Source organism: Phaethon lepturus, unplaced genomic scaffold (assembly GCF_000687285.1).
Source record: "Phaethon lepturus isolate BGI_N335 unplaced genomic scaffold, ASM68728v1 scaffold44746, whole genome shotgun sequence".
In the NCBI taxonomy this organism is placed as follows: Eukaryota; Metazoa; Chordata; class Aves; order Phaethontiformes; family Phaethontidae; genus Phaethon; species Phaethon lepturus.
In genome coordinates, this window is record NW_010546448.1 from 37,427 (window position 1) to 57,835 (window position 20,409).

A 20,409-nucleotide genomic window follows, 5' to 3' on the forward strand; every position below is an offset into this window, starting at 1 on the left:
GCTTAGAATAGTTAAAAGAGGTGGGCTTGAATCTGCAAAGTCTTAGGTGAGTTTAACCCTAGAAGTCCACCTGCTGTCTGAACCTTTCTGCGGAGTTGTGGTCTGAGTGATATCTCATGTGTGCAGTACAAGAAGCTCACTTTTTACAGCTCATCTTGTGTCCCCTGGGGATTAGTCTGGTGTCTTTATCAGTGGCATTGTACTGAAGCCTTTGTCCAGCTCCGTGGTGTTCAAATTGGAGATAGCTGGTTGGCATGACCTGTGAGGTGCTTTCAGTTGCATGCCTTACGCTTACCATGTGGAATCCCGTTTCATGGGAGAGCTCTTGGTGTTGTGCCTAGGGATATTGCACGCAGAAAGGTAAAGTGTGCTTGGTCGTTAAACAAAAAGCACCAGGATCAGATACTTTAGGCCATCCAAGTCATAGCCTGAAGGGAGTAGCAAAATAAAAGTATGCCAAACAGGTGGCTCCAGTGGTTGAGCTCAGAAAGCAAGAACAGAGGGATAATGCCTTTCTTCCCAACAGTGGGACAGCTGAAGGGGCCATATCGGCTTGCGGCCTGGTGTTGTGGTCGAGCTGCTCTTCCCTCCATGACACCGCCCAGTGCAAAGATCTTGCCTGTTAGGAAATAGGAAATTTGAATGGGTGATTGGAGAGCTCAGAATCCACTCCATGAACAGGAACGCTAGCCTAAGGGTGCACTGGGACCTCACAGCCAAGGACAGGAAAAGGGTGAGGCTGCCTCTTCGTTGGTAGCATGGGGTTATGCCATTTTGAATAGCAAGGACATGTCCTGAGACACTGTGTCACCATCCTGGGTGGAAGGGTAGACTGGATCTTTCCTGAGCTAGGGTGCTAGGTAGGGGTGAGACCAATCTCTGTGCAGTCACTCACTTTGGCTGCTCCTTCCTGGAGTTTTGGAAAAGATGGCTGTTGTGGAATTGGGTCACAGCAGCAGCTGGGTAGTGAAGGAAATGCACAGGCAGGGATCATGGAGGACTCGAGGTCAGGGTTTTGGAGTGAACAGCCATGCTGAGGCAGCAGATGTGCGTTAGGCAGAAGGAACACACCCCTGCTGTTGGCTCCTTGCCCTGCTGTCTGGCTGTGCATGCTCTGGCTCTGCCAGGTGGAAGGCAGGCCTGCATCCTGGTAGATGCAGTGGGCAAAAGAATCTGATTCTTGTAATTTGCTGCTGGTCTCTTGACAGTGCTTTGGCATAAGCCTGCAGGGTCTCAGGAGTCTGTTGCTTTGAGGTGAGCTTACTGGGTGGAGGGTGGAACAGAGCAAACATTTGTTTGCAGTGTTCTTTGCAGGTGAGTATCTACTTGGTGTAGATATTAAAGTAATCATGAGACGTGACCTGAGGTGTGGCTGCCTGCAGGGGAAGCACTGCTCTGTGAGACAGCTCAGGCTGGTCCTGGAGTGCAGTTTTCTGCAGTGATCACTTTCTGTTTCCTCAGTGGTCTCTGCATGTTTGCAGTGCCATCCTTCCCCTCTACCAGGTACACAGACAGTGTCTCAGAGAAAGAGGTAGCCCTGTTCTCCCGAGTCAATCCCATTCCTGCTGCCTCTGTCTGAGCTGCCCTGAGGGGTGTAGAACAACTGCAGAGAGCAGGTTTTCTAGCTGATCGTCACATTCTTTCTCCAGAATGGCTTTTTGTGACTTTGATTTCTAGGACTGAGGTCATCTGACTTGTTTCCATGAATACCTGTACTTACTTTTTCTCTCTTATCCCTGCAGGCAGCGTCCTCAGCACTGAGCAGTCTGGGCCATGTGTACACAGCCATTGGGGACTACCCAAACGCCCTGGCTAGCCATAAGCAGTGTGTCCTCCTTGCAAAGCAGTCCAAAGATGAGCTCTCTGAGGCACGGGAGCTGGGCAACATGGGAGCAGTGTACATTGCAATGGGGGATTTTGAAAATGCAGTGCAGTGCCATGAACAACATCTTAAGATCGCCAAGGAGCTGGGGAACAAGCGGGAGGAAGCTCGAGCCTACAGCAACCTAGGCAGTGCTTACCACTACCGGAGAAACTTCGACAAAGCTATGTCCTACCACAACTATGTGTTGGAGTTGGCCCAGGACCTGGCTGAGAAGGCCATTGAGATGCGAGCTTACGCTGGCCTGGGCCATGCAGCTAGATGTATGCAGGACCTGGAGAGGGCTAAGCAGTACCATGAAGAACAGTTGCACATTGCTGAGAGCCTGCAGGACCGAGCTGCTGAAGGCAGAGCCTCCTCCAATCTAGGTAAGGCCCTGACATGGAGCAGAATTTGTCAGGGAATGCTGTGACTATCAGAGCTGCTGCCGGCATGCAGGAGGCTTGCTGTGTGCTATCTTCTTAGTTACCCTCGTTTCACCAGACTGTCTTCATAAATTAAACAGGCACTTGGCAGATTGTGTGCCGATGTAATGTATCCCATGTTCAATTATTAACCTGCTCAGAAAGGCACCAGAAAGCACAAGCTCATGGCAGAAGGGAAATGAAAAGGTAAAGTCCATTTGAAGAGCTATACAGGTTTCAGAAATAAACTTGAGTCTTGCACTAAGGCAAGAAGTGATGTAGTTTATTGCCTGGCCATTTCTTTGGGAGCTTATTAGCTGGGTATGTCAATATATTGCTGCCTTCTAAGTTGGGATACACATGGGTCAAATCCTAACTAAGTTTGTTTTCAGAATGTAAACATTAAAATAATGGAGTGTAGGAGTCTCATGTTCTTCTAAGGAGAGATGGCATCCTGCTGGCAGGCTGGGAAAGACTGAATTACATCGAAGTGAAGTCCGTTCCTGCTTATTCTTCACAGTGACAGATGTGGAAGAGACCAAAGATGCGTTTCCATCTCTGCTGTGGGATGCAGCGTTTGCGCTGCTGATGTTCCAGCTGTCGTTAAGGATATGTTCTCAGCTGGCTGGGAGTGTCAGAACAGGGCTGTTGCTGGTATAACAAAATATGTGTTTGCTGGCAGCCCCTGACTCTCAGCTCTTGCAAGCCGCCCCACGCTGTAAACTAGCTTCTGTTTCTGCTTGGCAGTTGGCACTCGGTTCATTTGTAGATGCTAATTGTACTCTGATGTTATCAACAGCAGGTAATTGAAAAGGGCTTGATGAATTACTTAATTTCTCTTAATAGCTGAGTCTTCAGGAGCTGAATGAAGAAGATAAGGTGAACTGGAGAAAACAAAACAGTCCTAGCTTTCTAATTAGTGTTGCAAATCTCCTCCTTTACACAAATTAGGGCAAATCTGTGAGGCAAAATAGGTTTGTGAGGCAAAAGCACTTGTGGCATGCTTAGCATTAGAGAGCAGTGAGCATTGATAACATTCCTGTTAGTGTGACAGCACCCAACAGGCAAGAGGTCTGGGGGGATGAAGCCTTGCATCTGGCTTCCTCTAATATTTATGTAAGGGCTTCTGCAGAGAACAGCAGCAGATGCATCTAGCAAAGCATAAAATACATCCCCCATTTCTGCTGCCAGGGTGGGGCTGGTCTTGAGGAGATACGGACATGTGAGGGATCCACTGGTCTGTGACAAGGATAGAGGAGACCACATGGAGGAACAGGACCTTGGATTGTCCAGGCAGGGAGCAGGGCGAGGTGTAAACTCTGGGTCCTTGGTGGGGGAGATGGAGACATTGTCCTTCGCTATGCTTGGGGAACACGCTGGCTTCCCAGCTCACAGTCAGGACTGAAAGTTCCTCTTGCTGTGAAGCTTAACTTAATGTGTTTTGTTTCCAGTGGAAGCTGACCAGAGGGTGTGCAGGCTGTTCTGATGACGTAGTTACTGGGAGATGGCATGGCTGTGTTCAGCCATGAGCACCTATAAAATGTGGGTGGACATGTTCTGAGCAGCACTGATAAACCTCCAGAGATCAGAACCACTTTCATTCACCTCCTCTCCGAAGCACTTGCTACTTTCTGGAGAATTGCACCAATTCTTTCTGAGCAAATCTGGGAAACAGTCTGGGGAAATGGAAGCTGTCACTTCTGTTTTTTCTTCCCTACATCAGTGTGGTGATGAGTTATCTTGGGTTTTCTGTATTGTCTCCTCCTGTTCTGAGAGCCCTTTACCATTGGGCAGACCATAGCTCTTTTGCTAGAAGAAAGAGCTTAATTCAAGTTCTGTAGTATTTTTTCTGATTGCCTGCATGTTCAATGTACTCTGTCTCTGTGCTACTCAGCATCATAAAAAAATCCAATAAACTGGTACAGAAATGTTGAGAAGAGATGGGCTTAGCAATTTGCTGCAAGTGCTGATACTCGCTATAGTTGTTTTGCCTCATCCCAGAATGAAATAAGCACTGCTGCAAAAGGAAGCAACTTGCTCTTGTTCCTCAGCCTTCACGGTACTCACTTGTGTTTTAAATTCTCTCGCTGTTTTGCTGGCTCAAAATCATTCAAGTTGGGACTAGAAAGTTCATCTTAATATCATTATTAATCTTACAGCAGCTTTGGAGTTGATGATGCTTTCAGCATGTAATTCCAAAAAATTTTGGGGAAAAAAAAATAGGAAAGAGTTTTGGTGCAGCAGAGAATGCTTTTCTTATGTTGGATTTAAGCTTAAATATAACTTAAGTTGGTATGCTGACTCAGCCATTCTACACTTTGTATTAGAATAGTTTTTTTAGCTTCTGAGTGCAGGATCTCACATTTCAGCTGTTACTTGGCTATATTTTTATGTCTTCTCTGTCAGAGTTAAGTTATACTGGAGAAAGAGAACATGCAGTTCTTGTTGAGAAAGCCTATTACTGTTGTTTAAAATGCATCCAGTACCAATTAAAAAGTCAAGTCTTAATTGTCTCTTTCATCTAATCCACAAGCAAAACAAAACCTCATCAAAATAACCATGCTAACAAAAAATGTATCTAAAAAATGCATCTAAATATGTGTTTCCAAGCCAGAACGTTAGATTTGGCCTCTTTGCTGAAGCAACAGAAATTTTCTGTTTGCATTTCACTGATTTAGATGGAAAGCTCACTTAAGTGTACTATCTAACGCTGAGCAAGACAGACATGGAATGTAACATAGCCCAGCTGCTGTAGCGCTGTGCAGGGAGATATAATGTGTTCTGTGACTCGGTAAGCAGAAGGTAACGGACTGAGGGCAAGTCACAAGTTATCAAACCCTTCACAACAAGGAGATGTGGAGTTTAACCAGAAGCCTCAGATTGTCAACCTTTGCAAGCAGATGATGTTTCCAAATGCCAAGACTCCATGTAGAGAGCTGGCTTTTCAGCCTATGCAGCTCGTAAGGGTTCCCATTGCAATGGAGAAAGGACACCCTCAGATTATTTATAAAACACAGTTTAAAGTCTCTCCCTTGGTGCTCGGCAGCTCTTTGCAGTTACAAGAGAATTTCTGTGCCTATCTTCATGTGCTTGGAGTGTTGTCCAAAGGTTCCAGATATTTTCTCTTCAAGTGTTTTTGCAATTAGAGTAAAAGAATGGTGGTTACCTTTGGCCATCTCTTCCCTGATTGCTGAAGGGCTAGCTGAGTCACCCAAGACCCCCTTTCCTTCATCTCTCACTGCTCGCAAACCCACTCATCCAGCCCAGCTGCATTGCAGCAGAGCATGCATGAGACGGTGGATGCTGTTAGGCTCTCCTGTCCGCACCACAAATGTGTCTGGGACATGGTTCTCACATGGGTGAACTTCAGAACCACTTTTGTTCCGTTTCAACATTCAGCATGTTCGTGTTTCATTCTGAAAGAGCAGGTTCAGTCAAGACTGATGTTACCTCAGTCTAAGCTGGAGGCCGTGCTGCAGCTGTGATCCCATCACGACACAGAGGTTTGTTCTGCACTGGCTAATGCTAGTGGGAGACTGGAGGTCCCTTTGACTTCTGCTGCAACCGCCTGCCGGGGTCCAGCACAGCAGCTGCAAAGACTGTTCCAAAGTTAGTCTGACACTTTCTCTCTCACCTTACTGATTCATTGCCTGAATTGGAAAAATGGGTGATTTGCATAGGCAGAATGTCACTTTTATGATTATTTTGCTGATATCTTATACAGGTTTCTACCCCGTTCTAACTGTATTCATCATTAAAGAAAGAAAACTTGTGAATTAATGTAATTTGTGCCATTTTTGGTGCTTTACACTGTATAAGGCAGTAAAGGGTATCTCTGGCTGTCTCCCCTCATGTCTGCTGAGTGCTTGTTCTTTCTTCTGCTTGGGTCTGTTCTGCTCTATCCTTCATGTGCTATTCCAGAATATAGTGTAGCTGCCTGACCAGAAGACTATCTTTTACTTTGAAGTCAATAATTATAGCTGTAAAAATGAGTCAGAATGGTGATATTCTGAAGTGACAGTGTGTTTCTGGATCCTTTTTCCTCAAATGCCACAACAAATCGGTGACAGCTCGAGCAAACTAATGTGATAGCAGGCTCTGCTGGTGAGGGTGGCACAGCTTTGTTCTCTGTTATGCTACTTGGTTTTTTCCTGGTTGTCTCCTGGTAAAAATTTGCTCACTGTTTTTCTCCTTTCTTGGCAGTAAAGAGGCTGACTAAAACATTTAGAACTGTGAAGGCTTCATATCCCATCCATCTACGAACCTCATTTTTGTCTGTTGAGGAATGCACAAAGAGAGAATATATTTGGTAGGTGATGATTTTGGAGTCTGAGTCTAGAACCTTTCCTTCCTGGGCCGTCCTTTGCAATTACCTCGGGCAAATGATGGAAACATACCAGGAGGTGCTGTGTGGGGTCCCTTACCAGGTTGCTCTTTTCCCAAGAGCAACCTTAATTTTTCAGATGAAATTCTGGGAATTTGATTGAGCAGGGCTTGTGACAGAGAGCAGCCTTTTCGGTGGACATAGTATCCAGGGTGAAACTCCATCCGTAGCCTCTCCAGAGAGTGGCAGCACTGTCTCTTTCAGTAACCTGTTGCCCTAATCTCTAGTATGAATTTTACTTCTCTGGTTGCCTTTTGCCTTTCAAAGCCATGCTCTGTGTCTGACTTGCCATCTTCCTCTCCTACTTTCCTTCTCGTTCATGTGGGACAGGAGGGGTTGGTGTCCTGGGGCAGGAATTCCTATTATCTCCAGCCTCAGATACTCCATTTCTTAACTATCCTCAACTATAGTATGAAGTGGTAGTGGGAGAGTCTGGGTTGGGTCAGCATCCCCGACACTCTTCCTCCGTTGTGAGTTCCTCCATGTTGAGAGAGAGAGGTAATGACAGCAAGCATAGGACTTCTCACTAGCATCCTCATCTTTCATCCACCACTCCTGTGTACACAGCGTCTGAGTTGTCAATGGCATTTTAATGGTGACCACTGAGCACTGACTTTTCTTGTTCCTCACAGTGGAGTTTCTTCAGGGTGTTTAAGCTTTGAGGCTGAGCTGTCGCATCCTTTCTGCTCACTAGGGCCTTCTTAAATGACTTTGGATACCAAAGACTTTTCCTTCTCTGTCAAGTCAGCTGAGTATTTGCCAAAATAATCTGCAGTGCTACCAGAGATGTTGATCCAGGGAAGATAAGAGGGCTGAGATAGAAAAATAAAGAGAGGAACTTTGTGACAGAAGCAGGATCCACATCTTAAAGCTGATGATCCATGGGTGGCCAGAGGAACCTCAGCCTGATCAAGCATCTTGTGCTCTGTGCACAGCAGTGATCTGGCCTGAGGACTGTAATGGCTAATAGATACACTAGTACAAGACCAATTTAGAAGGATTTTTTGGGCACGAGAGAAATTGTAAGCTAAAATACGGATTTCACACTAATGCCCTCACATTATCTCTTAATAGATTTTTTTAATGTACTAGGTGCTAAAAGCAGGAACTTGCATTCCACGCTGCTCCAACACCTCTCGCAGGCAGGCAGCTTTGCAGATGTTTTTCTCAGCCTCAATTTTCCCATCTCAGTGCCACATGGACAACAGAAACACCAAATCACAGGCCAGACCTGCCTGGGTGTCATCTTGGTTTCCAAGATACCAACTTGGAAATTGAGATAGATTTGGGGAGATGGTTATTAAATAAAGTAATTATTGCATGTTCCAGATGAGCAGAATCCCTTGCAGACCAAAATGAGTCTCTCTCCTTCCTTAGGGGCATCTGGTCTGTTTCTTGCAGTTGTTTTGTTGCCAAAGATTGCAGCTAAGGAGCTTGTATTGTGCAGGACATGGGAAAGAATGTGGAACAGCTGATGCTCGACATGGCTCACATATAAAACATACATGAACCTAGTAGCAAGGTGTAGAGTCAGCATCCCCTCAGAGCAAGCCCTGAGTCTACAGTCCAGGGCCAAGGTTGTCTCTGGCTTTGACAAAAATTTTGTTTAAGTGTATAGCTGAGGATAGGCTGAGGATGGGAAAACACAGTTGCCGTTTAATGGGAGAGAGACAGGTCAGGATGCTTGGAAATTAGGGGCAGGGATGGCAGCTTGTACAGAAAGGATGATGGGAACCCACTGAGTAGCAACAACAAAGCAGGGGCAGCAAGGCTCAGTAGGTATTAGCAGCCAGCCTGTGGTGCCCGTGCGTCTCTGGCAGACTGTGTCCCTGTAGTTTCTCTGTAAGATCTGGGTGGGTGGGTGTTTCCAGCCATGCGGTGGGAAAAGTCTGCATGCTATTCTGAGTTCCTCCAGGTGTCTGACCTTCCAGCCGGTCCTCCTTCTGCTTGTCCTGTTACTCTCTATTTCAGCCTCTTGGCATCTGCAAGCATCAGCAAGTTGTGGCTGGTAGCTCCTGGCAGTATCCTGGTGGCATTTTTCCTACTCTGTTCCTTGAGAAGTAAGACTGCGTTTTATTTCTCGGCATGACATACTTGGGATTAATGAAGCATTAAGGAAATTATCTATGAATGTGCTTTTCTAGAGAGGCTCGCTAATGAGTTCGTTCGTGTCCTGCAACAGCCACTTCTGCCTGGGATATTATTGGTGATGTCATGACTTGGTGATGTAAGCATTTTTGGAGCACGGGCTCTTCGGGGAAGTGCTGGTTCTGCCTCCTTCCAGCTCAGACACCTCTTGCTGTTTCCAGGGGAGAGATTTAGCTAATTCCATCTTTTTTAGTTTCTAAAGCAGTGGGACACTTTCACAGTGACTGTTTTTGCAGTTTCTAAGTTAGCGTAGCTTTATGTCTGATCCAGTCCCACCCCTTGTAATTACTTCATGTTTTTTCTGCAGAAATCTGTGGTCTTTCCTGTGAGCACTCTGTGGTGTGCAGCGGTGTGGCTGTCCACCTAGAGCCAGCACTGGCCCTGTCTCCAGATAGGAGATGGAGGGCCAAAATATTCACATGGCGTGACTTAGCTTAGTTCACCCCATCCTTGCTGCCACTACCTTCCCTTGTCATACCGGAGGGAAACATCAGCATGCATCAGCCAGATATGCAATAGCTAATGCTGATCAGTTAGAGCTGCAGGCTTGTTGGAGCTGAAAAAGGATTTGGCCAGGAGCTGGACTAAGACACCAGGGAGGCAGTCCCTCCTGCCATGAGCTCTAGTTTTGATCACAATCGCAGTGCAGGGGGAGACAGCAGCCAAGCGTTTGTTGGTTTGATCCTGTTTTGTTCTGCCCATATTTTCTAAATTGCCTTCTGAAGCCTCATGTTCATAGAAAAGTGAGCAGAATTTTTTAATGACTTGCTCTGATAGAAATACAGGTAATTCAGCCACAGTGCTTCATGCTGATGTAACGGAACTTGGGTTTTCAATCCTACAGGAGTTCAAAAAACGAGTCTGCGAGGTCCAAATGCCTCAGGAAAGCAAATTTCAGCCCTCATGTTCCAGGCTCACTTGGAAAGCCTTTGTTTTCAAATTTCTTTTCAAAAGTACAAACGAAGAGGGGGCTGATGCACAGGGCCTGATCACAGCATGCTGCGCTTGCCAGTGACGGGGGAAGGCAGCTGCCTCCTGACCTTCCGCATGACCTCCACCTCAACACGTTGATGACGATATGGAGATGGAAATTGGAAGCTGTTTTCTTTTAGGGACAGGGAAAGACCTGAAGTTGTCTTCAGGTATCAAGTAACTGTGACGAATCTGCAGGATCTGTGTTTGCAGGGCCTCCTTCCATGGCTCCTTAATCTCCAGGCCTGTTCACATGTGTTTGCAAAGGAGCCACATGTAGTGTTAGCACAGAGTTTAACTGAAGCATAAGGTGTAAAATTAGTCTCATAACAAGTACAAAATGATTTGACTGAAATCGAAAAGCAAATGCAAATTGCTTTCTTGCTCAGTGTGCTGAATATGAGCTCTGGAGTCACCAGGTATCACTGATGGGGGGAAGAAAAAAAGTAGCATAATTACAAAAGAAAATGGGCATTTTATAAGACCAAACTGTCCAGCTGTTGTGGTGGTGTGTGCTTCATATGTAATATAAAACCTTCTCCAGGATTTGCCTGTTAGGAGTAAAGAAGCAGTCTACTTGAGAAGGGCCTGTGCCAGGGATGCAGCAGGGTGCTGTGAGGAAGGGATGGGGTTGCCTTGTGTAGAGAGCCTGGGGGAAGGGACCAGGCCATGAGCTGACGAGGGCCAGGCTGCTGGAAAGTTCTGGCATAGCAAGGTGTTGCAGAAGGGTTAGCGTGGAGGAATGTTTTTGTTGAGCCCATTTCTGTTATTTTTCAGGAATCATTCACCAGATGAAAGGCGACTATGACACTGCGCTGCGGCTCCATAAGACACATCTGTCCATAGCTCAGGAGCTAAGTGATTATGCAGCCCAGGGACGGGCCTATGGCAACATGGGCAATGCTTATAACGCTCTCGGCATGTATGACCAGGCTGTCAAGTACCATCGGCAGGAGCTGCAGATTTCCATGGAAGTAAATGACCGTGCCTCTCAGGCATCTACACACGGAAACTTAGCAGTTGCCTATCAAGCACTGGGTGCCCATGACCGAGCTCTGCAGCACTACCAAAATCATCTGAACATTGCACGTGAGCTGCGAGACATCCAGAGTGAAGCAAGGGCCCTCAGCAATTTGGGCAACTTCCACTGTTCACGAGGGGAATACATGCAGGCAGCCCCTTACTACGAGCAGTACCTGCGCTTGTCCCCTGAGCTGCAGGACATGGAAGGGGAAGGGAAAGTTTGCCATAACCTTGGCTATGCCCATTACTGCCTTGGGAACTACGAGGAAGCTGTTAAGTACTATGAGCAGGATCTTGCCTTAGCAAAGGATCTTCATGACAAGCTGAGCCAAGCCAAAGCCTATTGCAACCTGGGCCTGGCCTTCAAAGCCTTGATGGACTTCAGCAAAGCAGAGGAGTGTCAAAAGTACCTGTTGTCTCTGGCCCAGTCTCTGAACAATTCCCAGGCCAAATTCCGAGCTCTGGGGAACTTGGGGGATATTTTTGTCTGTAAAAAAGACGTAAATGGTGCAATAAAATTTTATGAGCAGCAGTTGAGCTTAGCCCATCATGTTAAAGACAGGAGACTGGAAGCCAGTGCCTATGCAGCCTTGGGCTCTGCATACAGAATGATACAGAAGTGTGACAAGGCTTTAGGTTACCACACGCAGGAGCTGGAGGTGTACCAGGAGCTGGGAGATATGCCAGGTGAATGCAGAGCACATGGTCACCTTGCTGCAGTGTATATGTCACTTGGGAAGTACACAATGGCCTTCAAGTGTTATGAAGAACAGCTGGAGCTTGGGCAGAAGTTGAAGGACCCCAGCATAGAAGCCCAAGTCTATGGTAACATGGGCATTACCAAGATGAACATGAATGTCATGGAGGAAGCTATTGGCTACTTTGAACAGCAGCTGGCCATGCTGCAGCAGCTCAGTGGAAATGAATCTGTGTTAGATCGGGGCCGAGCATATGGGAACCTTGGTGATTGTTATGAGGCTCTGGGAGATTTTGAGGAAGCTATAAAGTATTATGAACAGTACTTGTCCGTGGCTCAAAGCTTGAACCGTATGCAAGATCAGGCAAAGGCCTACCGGGGCTTGGGCAATGGGCACAGGTAAGGAGCACTACATATATATTCTAATGACAGACAGTGAAGTACAAGTACAAAGGGATGCATTGTGTTACTGATGGGGTGTGTTTGTGTGGCCATTGTATGCATGCATGGAGATCTGGCATAGGAGCAAGTAGCAGAGTCCTGGCGTTGAGGACTCTGCTACCAGCTCAAATAATGAAGCTGATGCTGCTCTGCCCTGGGAGGAGGAGAAGTTCATAGGGTGGCAGAAGAAGGAGCTTGATTCAAAGGTGCCGGGGATGTTTCCGGGGGGGGAGTGTTTGTCTCTGCCTGAAAGGCTTGAGCTGACCACTAGAGGAAATGACAAAATACCTTCTTCAAAGAAAATACTGGCAAAATAAATGCTGTCGTTTTCTTCCCTTGTAGGGCTATGGGAAGTTTGCAGCAGGCTCTTGTGTGCTTTGAGAAGAGGCTCGTGGTGGCGCATGAGCTGGGGGAGGCATTTAACAAAGCCCAGGCCTATGGGGAGCTGGGGAGCCTGCACAGCCAGCTGGGGAACTACGAACAAGCCATTTCGTGCCTGGAACGCCAGCTGAACATTGCTCGAGAGATGAAGGACCGAGCTCTGGAGAGCGATGCTGCCTGTGGCCTTGGTGGGGTCTACCAGCAGATGGGAGAGTATGACACAGCCCTGCAGTATCACCAGCTAGACCTGCAGATCGCGGAGGAGACCAACAACCCCACTTGCCAAGGCCGGGCCTATGGGAATCTGGGCCTGACCTACGAATCCTTGGGCACCTATGAGAGGGCAGTAGTTTATCAGGAGCAGCACCTCAGCATTGCAGCACAAATGAACGACCTTGTAGCTAAAACTGTGTCTTACAGCAGTCTGGGGAGGACTCATCACGCCTTGCAGAACTACTCTCAGGCTGTAATGTACCTGCAGGAAGGTAAGAGGCTGAATTGTGCAACACAGCATGTAGCGATAGGTGCGGGGGGATAGGAGGGAGGCCTGACAACATGGAGAGAAGTGAGGTACTGTGAGCGTAGCACTAGAAGGATGTGTTTGACAGCAGCCTTTGATGCAAAAGCTCTTGCAGACATCCATAGCTACTGGTGAGCATCCGTGTGAGTAGCTGTCGAAGTGGCCTGTTATGGTCAACATGCCACGTGAGTCAGAGCCTTCCTGGTGTCATGTAGACAAAGCATTGCAAAGCATGATCTGTGCCTTCCTGTGGGCGTCTCAGCTAGCTCTTGAGCTTGAATCCAGACTGCACCGGGCAGAGTCTTTTTATAAAGCTCGTTTGTGACTGAGCCTAGAAGGTGTAAACCTTCTCTATAAATAGCATTGCAAACCAGGAACTGGCTCTGGGAAAACCACATCAGGTTGTGTTGGATCTCTCTGATCCCCAGAGCAGGTTTCAAACTGATGGGTGCCTTGCTGGTAGCTACCTGGCCTCTCCTGTGTTCAGTTGGGAGTGAGACCAGATGGGTGAGTGTCCTCTATGCTGTGAGTGAAAACAAGTTGTGTTTGATAGGGAGGTGAGGGAGGTTCAGTCTTCAGTGTCTGGAAGCCATCTGCTGCTGCTGCTGAGCTCAGAGGCCAGCACTGGCTTATGAGTTGTGCTGCTGCAAGGGATTCCAGCATGCAAGCAGCATCTGTTCAAGGTGATGGCTCTCTGATGGAGGAGATGAGCAGTGTAGTTGGAGTGTATGAAGCTGGAAGCTGAAGGATTAATTACATCAGTTAGTCTGGTTTTCCTGAAACTGACCTTGGCAAGATTCCAGTATGCTGAGGGAATTCAATTAAGTAGGAAGGGGAGAATTTAAACACAGCTCCTTCTTCTGGTGTGGTGCAGAATTCCTGAAAAGTCTGCAAATGCTCACTGCTGCTGAGCTGCATGGTTGTGGCCAGGGCCCCCACTCTCCAGTCTGTGGGAAACCTAAGGCGCCCAAGAGGAGGAGTCCCTGTTGTCCAGGGCCCATGGAGGCGAGAGGTTTGGAGCGTGGTGGAAGCGGCAATAAGTGAAACGAGCTCCAGGTCGTTCACACCAGGACCTTGCCCCCTGTGCTCTGGCTCAGTATGTAAACCGTGTGGGGCCTGCCAGAAGGCTGGGGAGAGCTGCTGGGAAACGAGGCGGTCATGTGGCAGGGGATGTCTTTTCTGGCAGTGTTTGGCAGTTCGGTGTGATTTTGTTTGTCTGTGTGACTTTTAAGGTTTAAAAGTCAAACTTCCTGATAGGGGCTTACTGAGTATGTCTCAAGGGGACTGCACCTTGACCTCACTTAGGGAGGTCTTAATCTATGGAAATACCTGTCTTGCTGAGGCACCTCTTACACTGGTGCCAATTTGAGTGTCAGCAGCAGCTGCCCAGTGCTGGCCCTGCCCTGCTCAGCATCCCACCGCTCAGCGTCCCACTGCTCGGCAGCTCCATGGCTGTCTGCCTGCCACAGGAGCTCTGGAGACCCGGGGCCCACCCGAGCTGACAGCCCTCCAGGCTGCTGAGGCAGAAGTGCTCTACCTGGCTGCCAAAGCCCATTCTCCCCTTTGGCCCTCTCTCACTCTGGCTCCTTTTCAGGACTGAGGCTGGCAGAGCAGCTGGGACGCAGAGAAGATGAAGCCAAAATCCGCCATGGGCTCGGCCTCTCCCTCTGGGCGAGTGGGAACCTGGAAGAGTCTCAGCACCAGGTATACCATTGTCTGCTTGGTGCTGGCAGGCTTGTGTCCTCTGAGCCCTTTGGGTCATTCCTGTCCTCAGGGGAGGAAACCTCAGGGGAGGTGCATCCTGGGGAGGGTGTGTAACGCATTGAGCCAACTCAGGCCCATGTGCCTTCCTGCTCCATCCAAAGTCACCTCCCCTCTCCCAGGGATGCTGCCATCCTGAGGGGCTGTCTGAGGCAGACCTCCCCTGCCTGAGGGTATGTTGGCCCTGGATCCTCCTGCTCTCCCAGCCGGTGCTTTGTGCTGTGTCTGTAAGGAAGTCACTGTGGCTGTTTTCCCTCTCAGCTGTACCGGGCCTCGGCACTGTTCGAAAACATCCGACATGAGGTGCAGCTGAGCACAGATTACAAGCTGTCACTCTTCGACCTGCAGACATCCTCCTATCAGGCCCTGCAGCGAGTACTTGTCAGTCTCGGTAAGAGATGCCATCATATGCCGAGTCTGAACTCCAAGCTCATGCCAAGAGTTCAGCTGAAGCTGTGGAGAGGCAGTTCATGACACATCCTTCACTCCTCATCTGTCTGACACACCACAGTATTTCTTTGCCAAGACAGAAATAAGAGTGTCCCTGCTTTGGATTTCAGGCACTTTTGGATCTTCTTTCTTGCTTCCTCCATTCATTTGCCACTCTGTGGCTCATTTTCCCATACATTGTGTTATTGCCTGCAGCCAAGATGATCTGTGGGACTGTATTCCAGCAGAGACTACTCTTTCCAGAAATAAGTGCTGTGACCCTGCTTCCCCAGGTTTTAGTTTGGGTTGGGATAGCAGCTGTCTCTGTTCCTGCACACTGTGCTGCAGACCACATTGGTGTCAGGTCTGAGAGATGGTTTTGTCTTTTCAGGTCACCATGATGAAGCTTTGGCAGTAGCAGAGAGAGGACGAACGAGGGCATTTGCTGACCTGCTCGTGGAACGTCAGACTGGGCAGCAGGACTCTGATCCCTATTCTCCGGTGACCATTGACCAGGTCCTGGAGACAGTGAATGGCCAGAGGGGACTTGTTCTTTACTACTCACTGGCTGCAGGTTATCTGTACAGCTGGCTGCTGGCTCCTGGGGCAGGTGAGGTCCTTTTTGGAGATGAGAGCCTGTGAACAAGCCTTACAAAGGGAGAGTTGTACCATTTGTAGCTAGGAATGAATCTGGCACCAGAGTGAACATACAAGGGAATCCTTTCCATCTGATACCTTAAAGCTGAATAGACTGAAAACTATGGCATAGCCATAGAAATGCTTATTCAGGGATTTGATGTTCACCTGGAGATGGAAATGTTTCACGTGTTTAATACTTCCATTAATATATACAATCTGTATATATTCCATTAATATATACAATCTGTATATAATTTCCCACAAGGCAGAGCAGACCAGTAATGAGATTGCAAGTATGTTGGCTCTGTGAGAATCTTCTATGCATAAGAATCCCTACTTTAATTATATTTCTGTGCTTTATCCTTTCAAAAGCTTTTGACATTTATTCACTGAAGTGGATTGCAGAAAACAGAAGTGCTTCCCTGCTTCCTGATATGCCATTGAACTGCCTGATCCTCTGAATTCTCCTCATATGAATGTGGAAACACTTATCAGAGAGGAGCAAGGAGGATTAATTAGAAGAGGATTGCTTTTTGCAGACAGCTGTTTTTCATTATCTAATAAAGTGATGACTGTAAATTTTCATGAGTTCTTTCTGGATATAATTTAATAATTGCAGCCCTTCACCATCACAAAGCTGAAGAGATAAAAAGCACTATTTAGACTGCACCAAAAATGCTTCAGGAAGGGAAGCAAACATTCATATGTGCCTGACTTCAGATGGAATGACATTGATTGGAAGATAACATTTGTTTGGGCACGTTTTGCAATGTTGCACATATAAGTGTAAGGTAGTGTTGTCCTGCTATGCATCCAGTCACAAATTGGCTCTTCAGGCCTGTAGTCCGCACAATAAAATGCCAGTAATTCTATAGTATTAATATTAAGCTAGGCTTACTAAAATTACATGTATCAGAAGTGTAGGGTTTGCCACTAGGCTTCATGACCAGTCTTCTCCTTGCCCAAACTGCGTCTTGTAGAAAAGCAGTTGCACTCTTCAAGTACATGGGTTTGTGACTGCCTCCTTGAAGGCACTGTCAGGTGTTGGGAAGGAGAGGGACTGTGGTACTTCAAGGGGTACAGCAGCTTTGCTGGGGAGCTCTTCAGTGGTGACTCCAGCCCAGCCACGGTGACCTCTTGTTTCATTAGGGCTGACAGAAAAAGTAGCTTCAGTGGCAGCCCATGATCCTCATTATCCCACTGAGATGGTACCCTTGGAGTGTCTTCACTGATTCTGTATTTGCTGCTGTTGCTGCAGAAGGAATTGCTTTATTCTTTATTCCTCCACTCTTCTTAACTGGTTAATTTATGTTGTCAAGGCAAACAGAGCATTCAGAGCAGCCTTTTATTGTTGATCACAAGCTGTAGAATTAATTATATCTGGAAGGATATGGCAGTCTGAATGGAGGAAGGTTTTATCTGCAGTAATAGTTGAATTCTTAACAAAGCAGTGAGTGTGCTTTATCGAGTTTACCCATTGTGAAATGCTATCTTAATATTACTATGCATTAAGCCATCTTTTTCTTTCTTTGTATATAATGTATTTTCATGCATATAAGTGAAATGAAAAATCTTTGTTTGATGTGAGGAGGTTCTGCTGTAGTAATAACACTCTTGTTCAGCATTTGAGCCTTGTGTGTTCAATTTATGTGATCAGAGGCTATTAATAGGTATTTTTCATGTGCATCTATTGAAATGCGAATTACCCTGGTAGGTGCTTGTATGAAAGATCTGTTTTATAATTTATATGAGTACTGCAATAGCAAATGCATTCTGAGCATCTCATAAAAGCACTACTGTGCCTTTGTACTTTTGAGCTATCATCTGCAAAGTACAAAACCAGATTTTAAAAGCAAGACTGTAATACATAACGCTGGAAAAGCCCTGTGGAGACATGACACGGAATGCTTTGCCCCGGTTGTGCTGGAAATGCCAAATGCTAGGGGCTGTACCACTTCCCTAGACAGTTGCTGGCAGCATTATTCCTGCCCCTCAGAAGTAACCTCATGATTCTGGTGCCTTGCAGGAATTCTGAAATTTCATGAGTATTACCTGGGTGACAGCCTGGCAGAAAATGCTGGGGACTTCCATGAAGCCAACAGTGTGACTCTGCAAACAATAACAAACTCTGCGCTGGAACAGTACATTTCAAGTGTGCGGGAGGCTCTGGGTGTGGATTCCTACTATACCCGGTAAGTTGCGTGGGATCTAACATCCTGGTTCCTGCTCTCCCACCTGAAAGCAATTAACAGTCTGGGATGAGCCAATCGGCTGAGAAGTCTGAGAACTGAAAGTCAGAGTAGGGGCAAATTTTCATTGCAGCAACAAAAAAATTGCTTTATTTTTGTATCCATGGCTATTTTTCTGCCAAGTACCTCTATATGCACATGCAAATAAGGTTTGAACCCATAGGCTGGGTAATGAATCTATATATTGGATGAGGAGGCAGGTGGCATGTCTGACTGTATATGGGCAGATTCCGTCCTACTTGGAGTTTCCAGTGTAATTAATTCCCTTTCAAAGGTTTACTTATGAAAAACTGCAAATATCATAGGAATTCCACCCTCCCTCCCTCCAAATATGTTCCCTTGAGGCTATAGCTGTGTAAATAATTTACAGTGAATTAATCAGTCTGATGCATTTCAGTGAAGACGGAGGAACCTTACTCCAGTCCATTACTCAGATAGGTCCTGTAACTATGTTTCCTCATTTTTTTATCCTATGGATTTGTCACAAGTCAGGCTTGTTTGCTTATTTATACTCAATTGCATTGTCTCTCATGGTGTGCGGTTTGATGTATTGATTATGTATTTCTGGAGCACAAGTCTTATGAGGAGCGGCTCTGGAGCACAAGTCTTATGAGGAGCGGCTGAGGGAACTGGGGTTGTTTAGTCTGGAGAAGAGGAGGCTGAGAGGAGACCTTATCGCTCTATACAACTACCTGAAAGGGGGTTGTGGCGAAGAGGGTGTTGGCCTCTTCTCCCAAGTAACTAGCGATAGGACAAGAGGAAATGGCTTCAAGTTGCGCCAGGGGAGGTTTAGATTGGATATTAGGAAAAATTTCTTCACTGAGAGGGTGGTCAGGCATTGGAACAGGCTGCCCAGGGAGGTGGTGGAGTCGCCATGTCTGGAAGTGTTCAAGAAACGTGTGGATGTGGTGCTTCAGGACATGGTCTAGGGGACATGGTGGCGCTGGATTAATGGTTGGACTTGATGATCTTGAAGGTCCTTTCCAACCTAGTGTTTCTGTGATTCTGTGATTCTGTGATTGGATGAGTACAAATACAGTTTCTAAGCTGGTATTTACAAGTAGTTTTTCTCTGAATGCTTCCATCTGAAAAGCAGAGTTGGGGATATCCCTGTACTCCTATGTTCTTTGTGAATGAATTGTACAGGGTAAAGGATGTGACAACAGCTTAGCTTGCTGTTGTAAGTGTACCTTACTACGTCATCATAAGTTGCTTTATTTTGGGTGGCTTAGTAACACACCAGCAATTTGCAGGTCTAGTTTACTAATAGTGCAAAGGAGGCGTAAACGTACATGTTGGCTGATTTGTTAACCAGCTCCCCAAACTGGTGTGAGTGGAGGCACTGGCTCCTTTAGGTTATACCATGTGTTAAGTCTTTTTAAATTGTTTTGCGTTTTTCTGCAGCACCAAGATTTGAGCGTGAAACAGTCTTGAGTCTCTGAGGCTGTGGACGAATGTCCTTTTCCTTGCCCAGTTTTGGTGGTGAAAGCGCTAGCAGTGCCACCCCAGCACCCACAAGCTGTCAGTAGCCTGTGTTAGAGGCTACCACCCTGCAGATCGCTCTCTCTGCGTGGCCCGCAGTCTGCAGGGCAGTGCATACCCGAACCTGGTGTTCCAGGTAATGATGTTGGCCAAGAAAGAGGAAATGATGGCATTGGTCCTCAAATCAATTTGTGCTCGGGGTTCTGTGGGCAACTGGGAAGCTGTTCAGCTCTCTAATTAATCCTTGCTCACCTTTTGTAATAACTACCATAGGCAGCAAATGTGGTTGCACAGCTGACACTGCAGTAGCATGAGTTAGAGCATTGTTGTGCAGAAAGCAGCGGTAAAACCAAGCTGTGCTTTGTAGTCCGCTCACCAGCCAGGTCCTCGGCTTCCTCCCCTTGATGCTCACACCTTAACCTGGCAGGATGGGAATTTTACATCGGATCAAAATAAGAACATAACCCCAGGCCTGAAGTTTCCCATTAGGTGTTTCCACTATGCAGAATGGTACCAGATTTCCTAGATGCTTTCTCCAGGGCTTGCTCCAGCCTCTCACAGACAAATTAATTCTCCTCTTGGGGTAGGAAGAACATGACACTTGGTTGTGTTATGTCCCCAGTACCAGTAATGAAATTGGTTGCAGTCAGCTTGCTGGGTTTGAAGCTCTGAGAGGGCTGTGGACACTTGTGCTCAGCACAGATAATGAGTCCCTCCATGCTTTTTCCTTCACGGGAGCGTTGGATGCTGGAAGGGAGTTGGAAGCCATCAGAGAGGTTCTCGACTTGGGTCTGGTAGATTGCTTTTGTCATTTTCACTGATTTCAAAGTAAATTAAAGAATGTGTGTGTCTGCTGGGATGCTGAACATGTCCTGAAAGCATGTCCTGAAAGGTTTGCACGGCAGGATGGGCTCAGGTTGTGGTGGCAGATTCTCCTGGTTTTAGCTTTCTTTAGGGAATGGAAGAGAAAGCTCTGCCTAAGTTCCACCCCCCACCC

At 46.9% G+C, this 20,409-nt stretch overlaps 1 protein-coding gene across 1 annotated transcript in view; it reads left to right on the plus strand.

The window, feature by feature from the left end:
- Positions 1–19,982, plus strand: part of LOC104622493 (tetratricopeptide repeat protein 28) — a gene marked incomplete at its 5' end in the record, with an annotated part of 44,533 nt that extends 24,551 nt beyond the window's left edge. Inside the window, 8 exons of the mRNA XM_010289300.1 lie at positions 1,743–2,250; positions 10,568–11,909; positions 12,294–12,817; positions 14,447–14,556; positions 14,875–15,004; positions 15,434–15,652; positions 17,708–17,873; positions 19,952–19,982. Of these exons, the coding sequence (XP_010287602.1) occupies positions 1,743–2,250; positions 10,568–11,909; positions 12,294–12,817; positions 14,447–14,556; positions 14,875–15,004; positions 15,434–15,652; positions 17,708–17,873; positions 19,952–19,982 (3,030 nt within the window). The remainder of the gene's footprint in view (positions 1–1,742; positions 2,251–10,567; positions 11,910–12,293; positions 12,818–14,446; positions 14,557–14,874; positions 15,005–15,433; positions 15,653–17,707; positions 17,874–19,951) is intronic.
- Between the last annotated feature and the right edge of the window lie 427 nt (positions 19,983–20,409).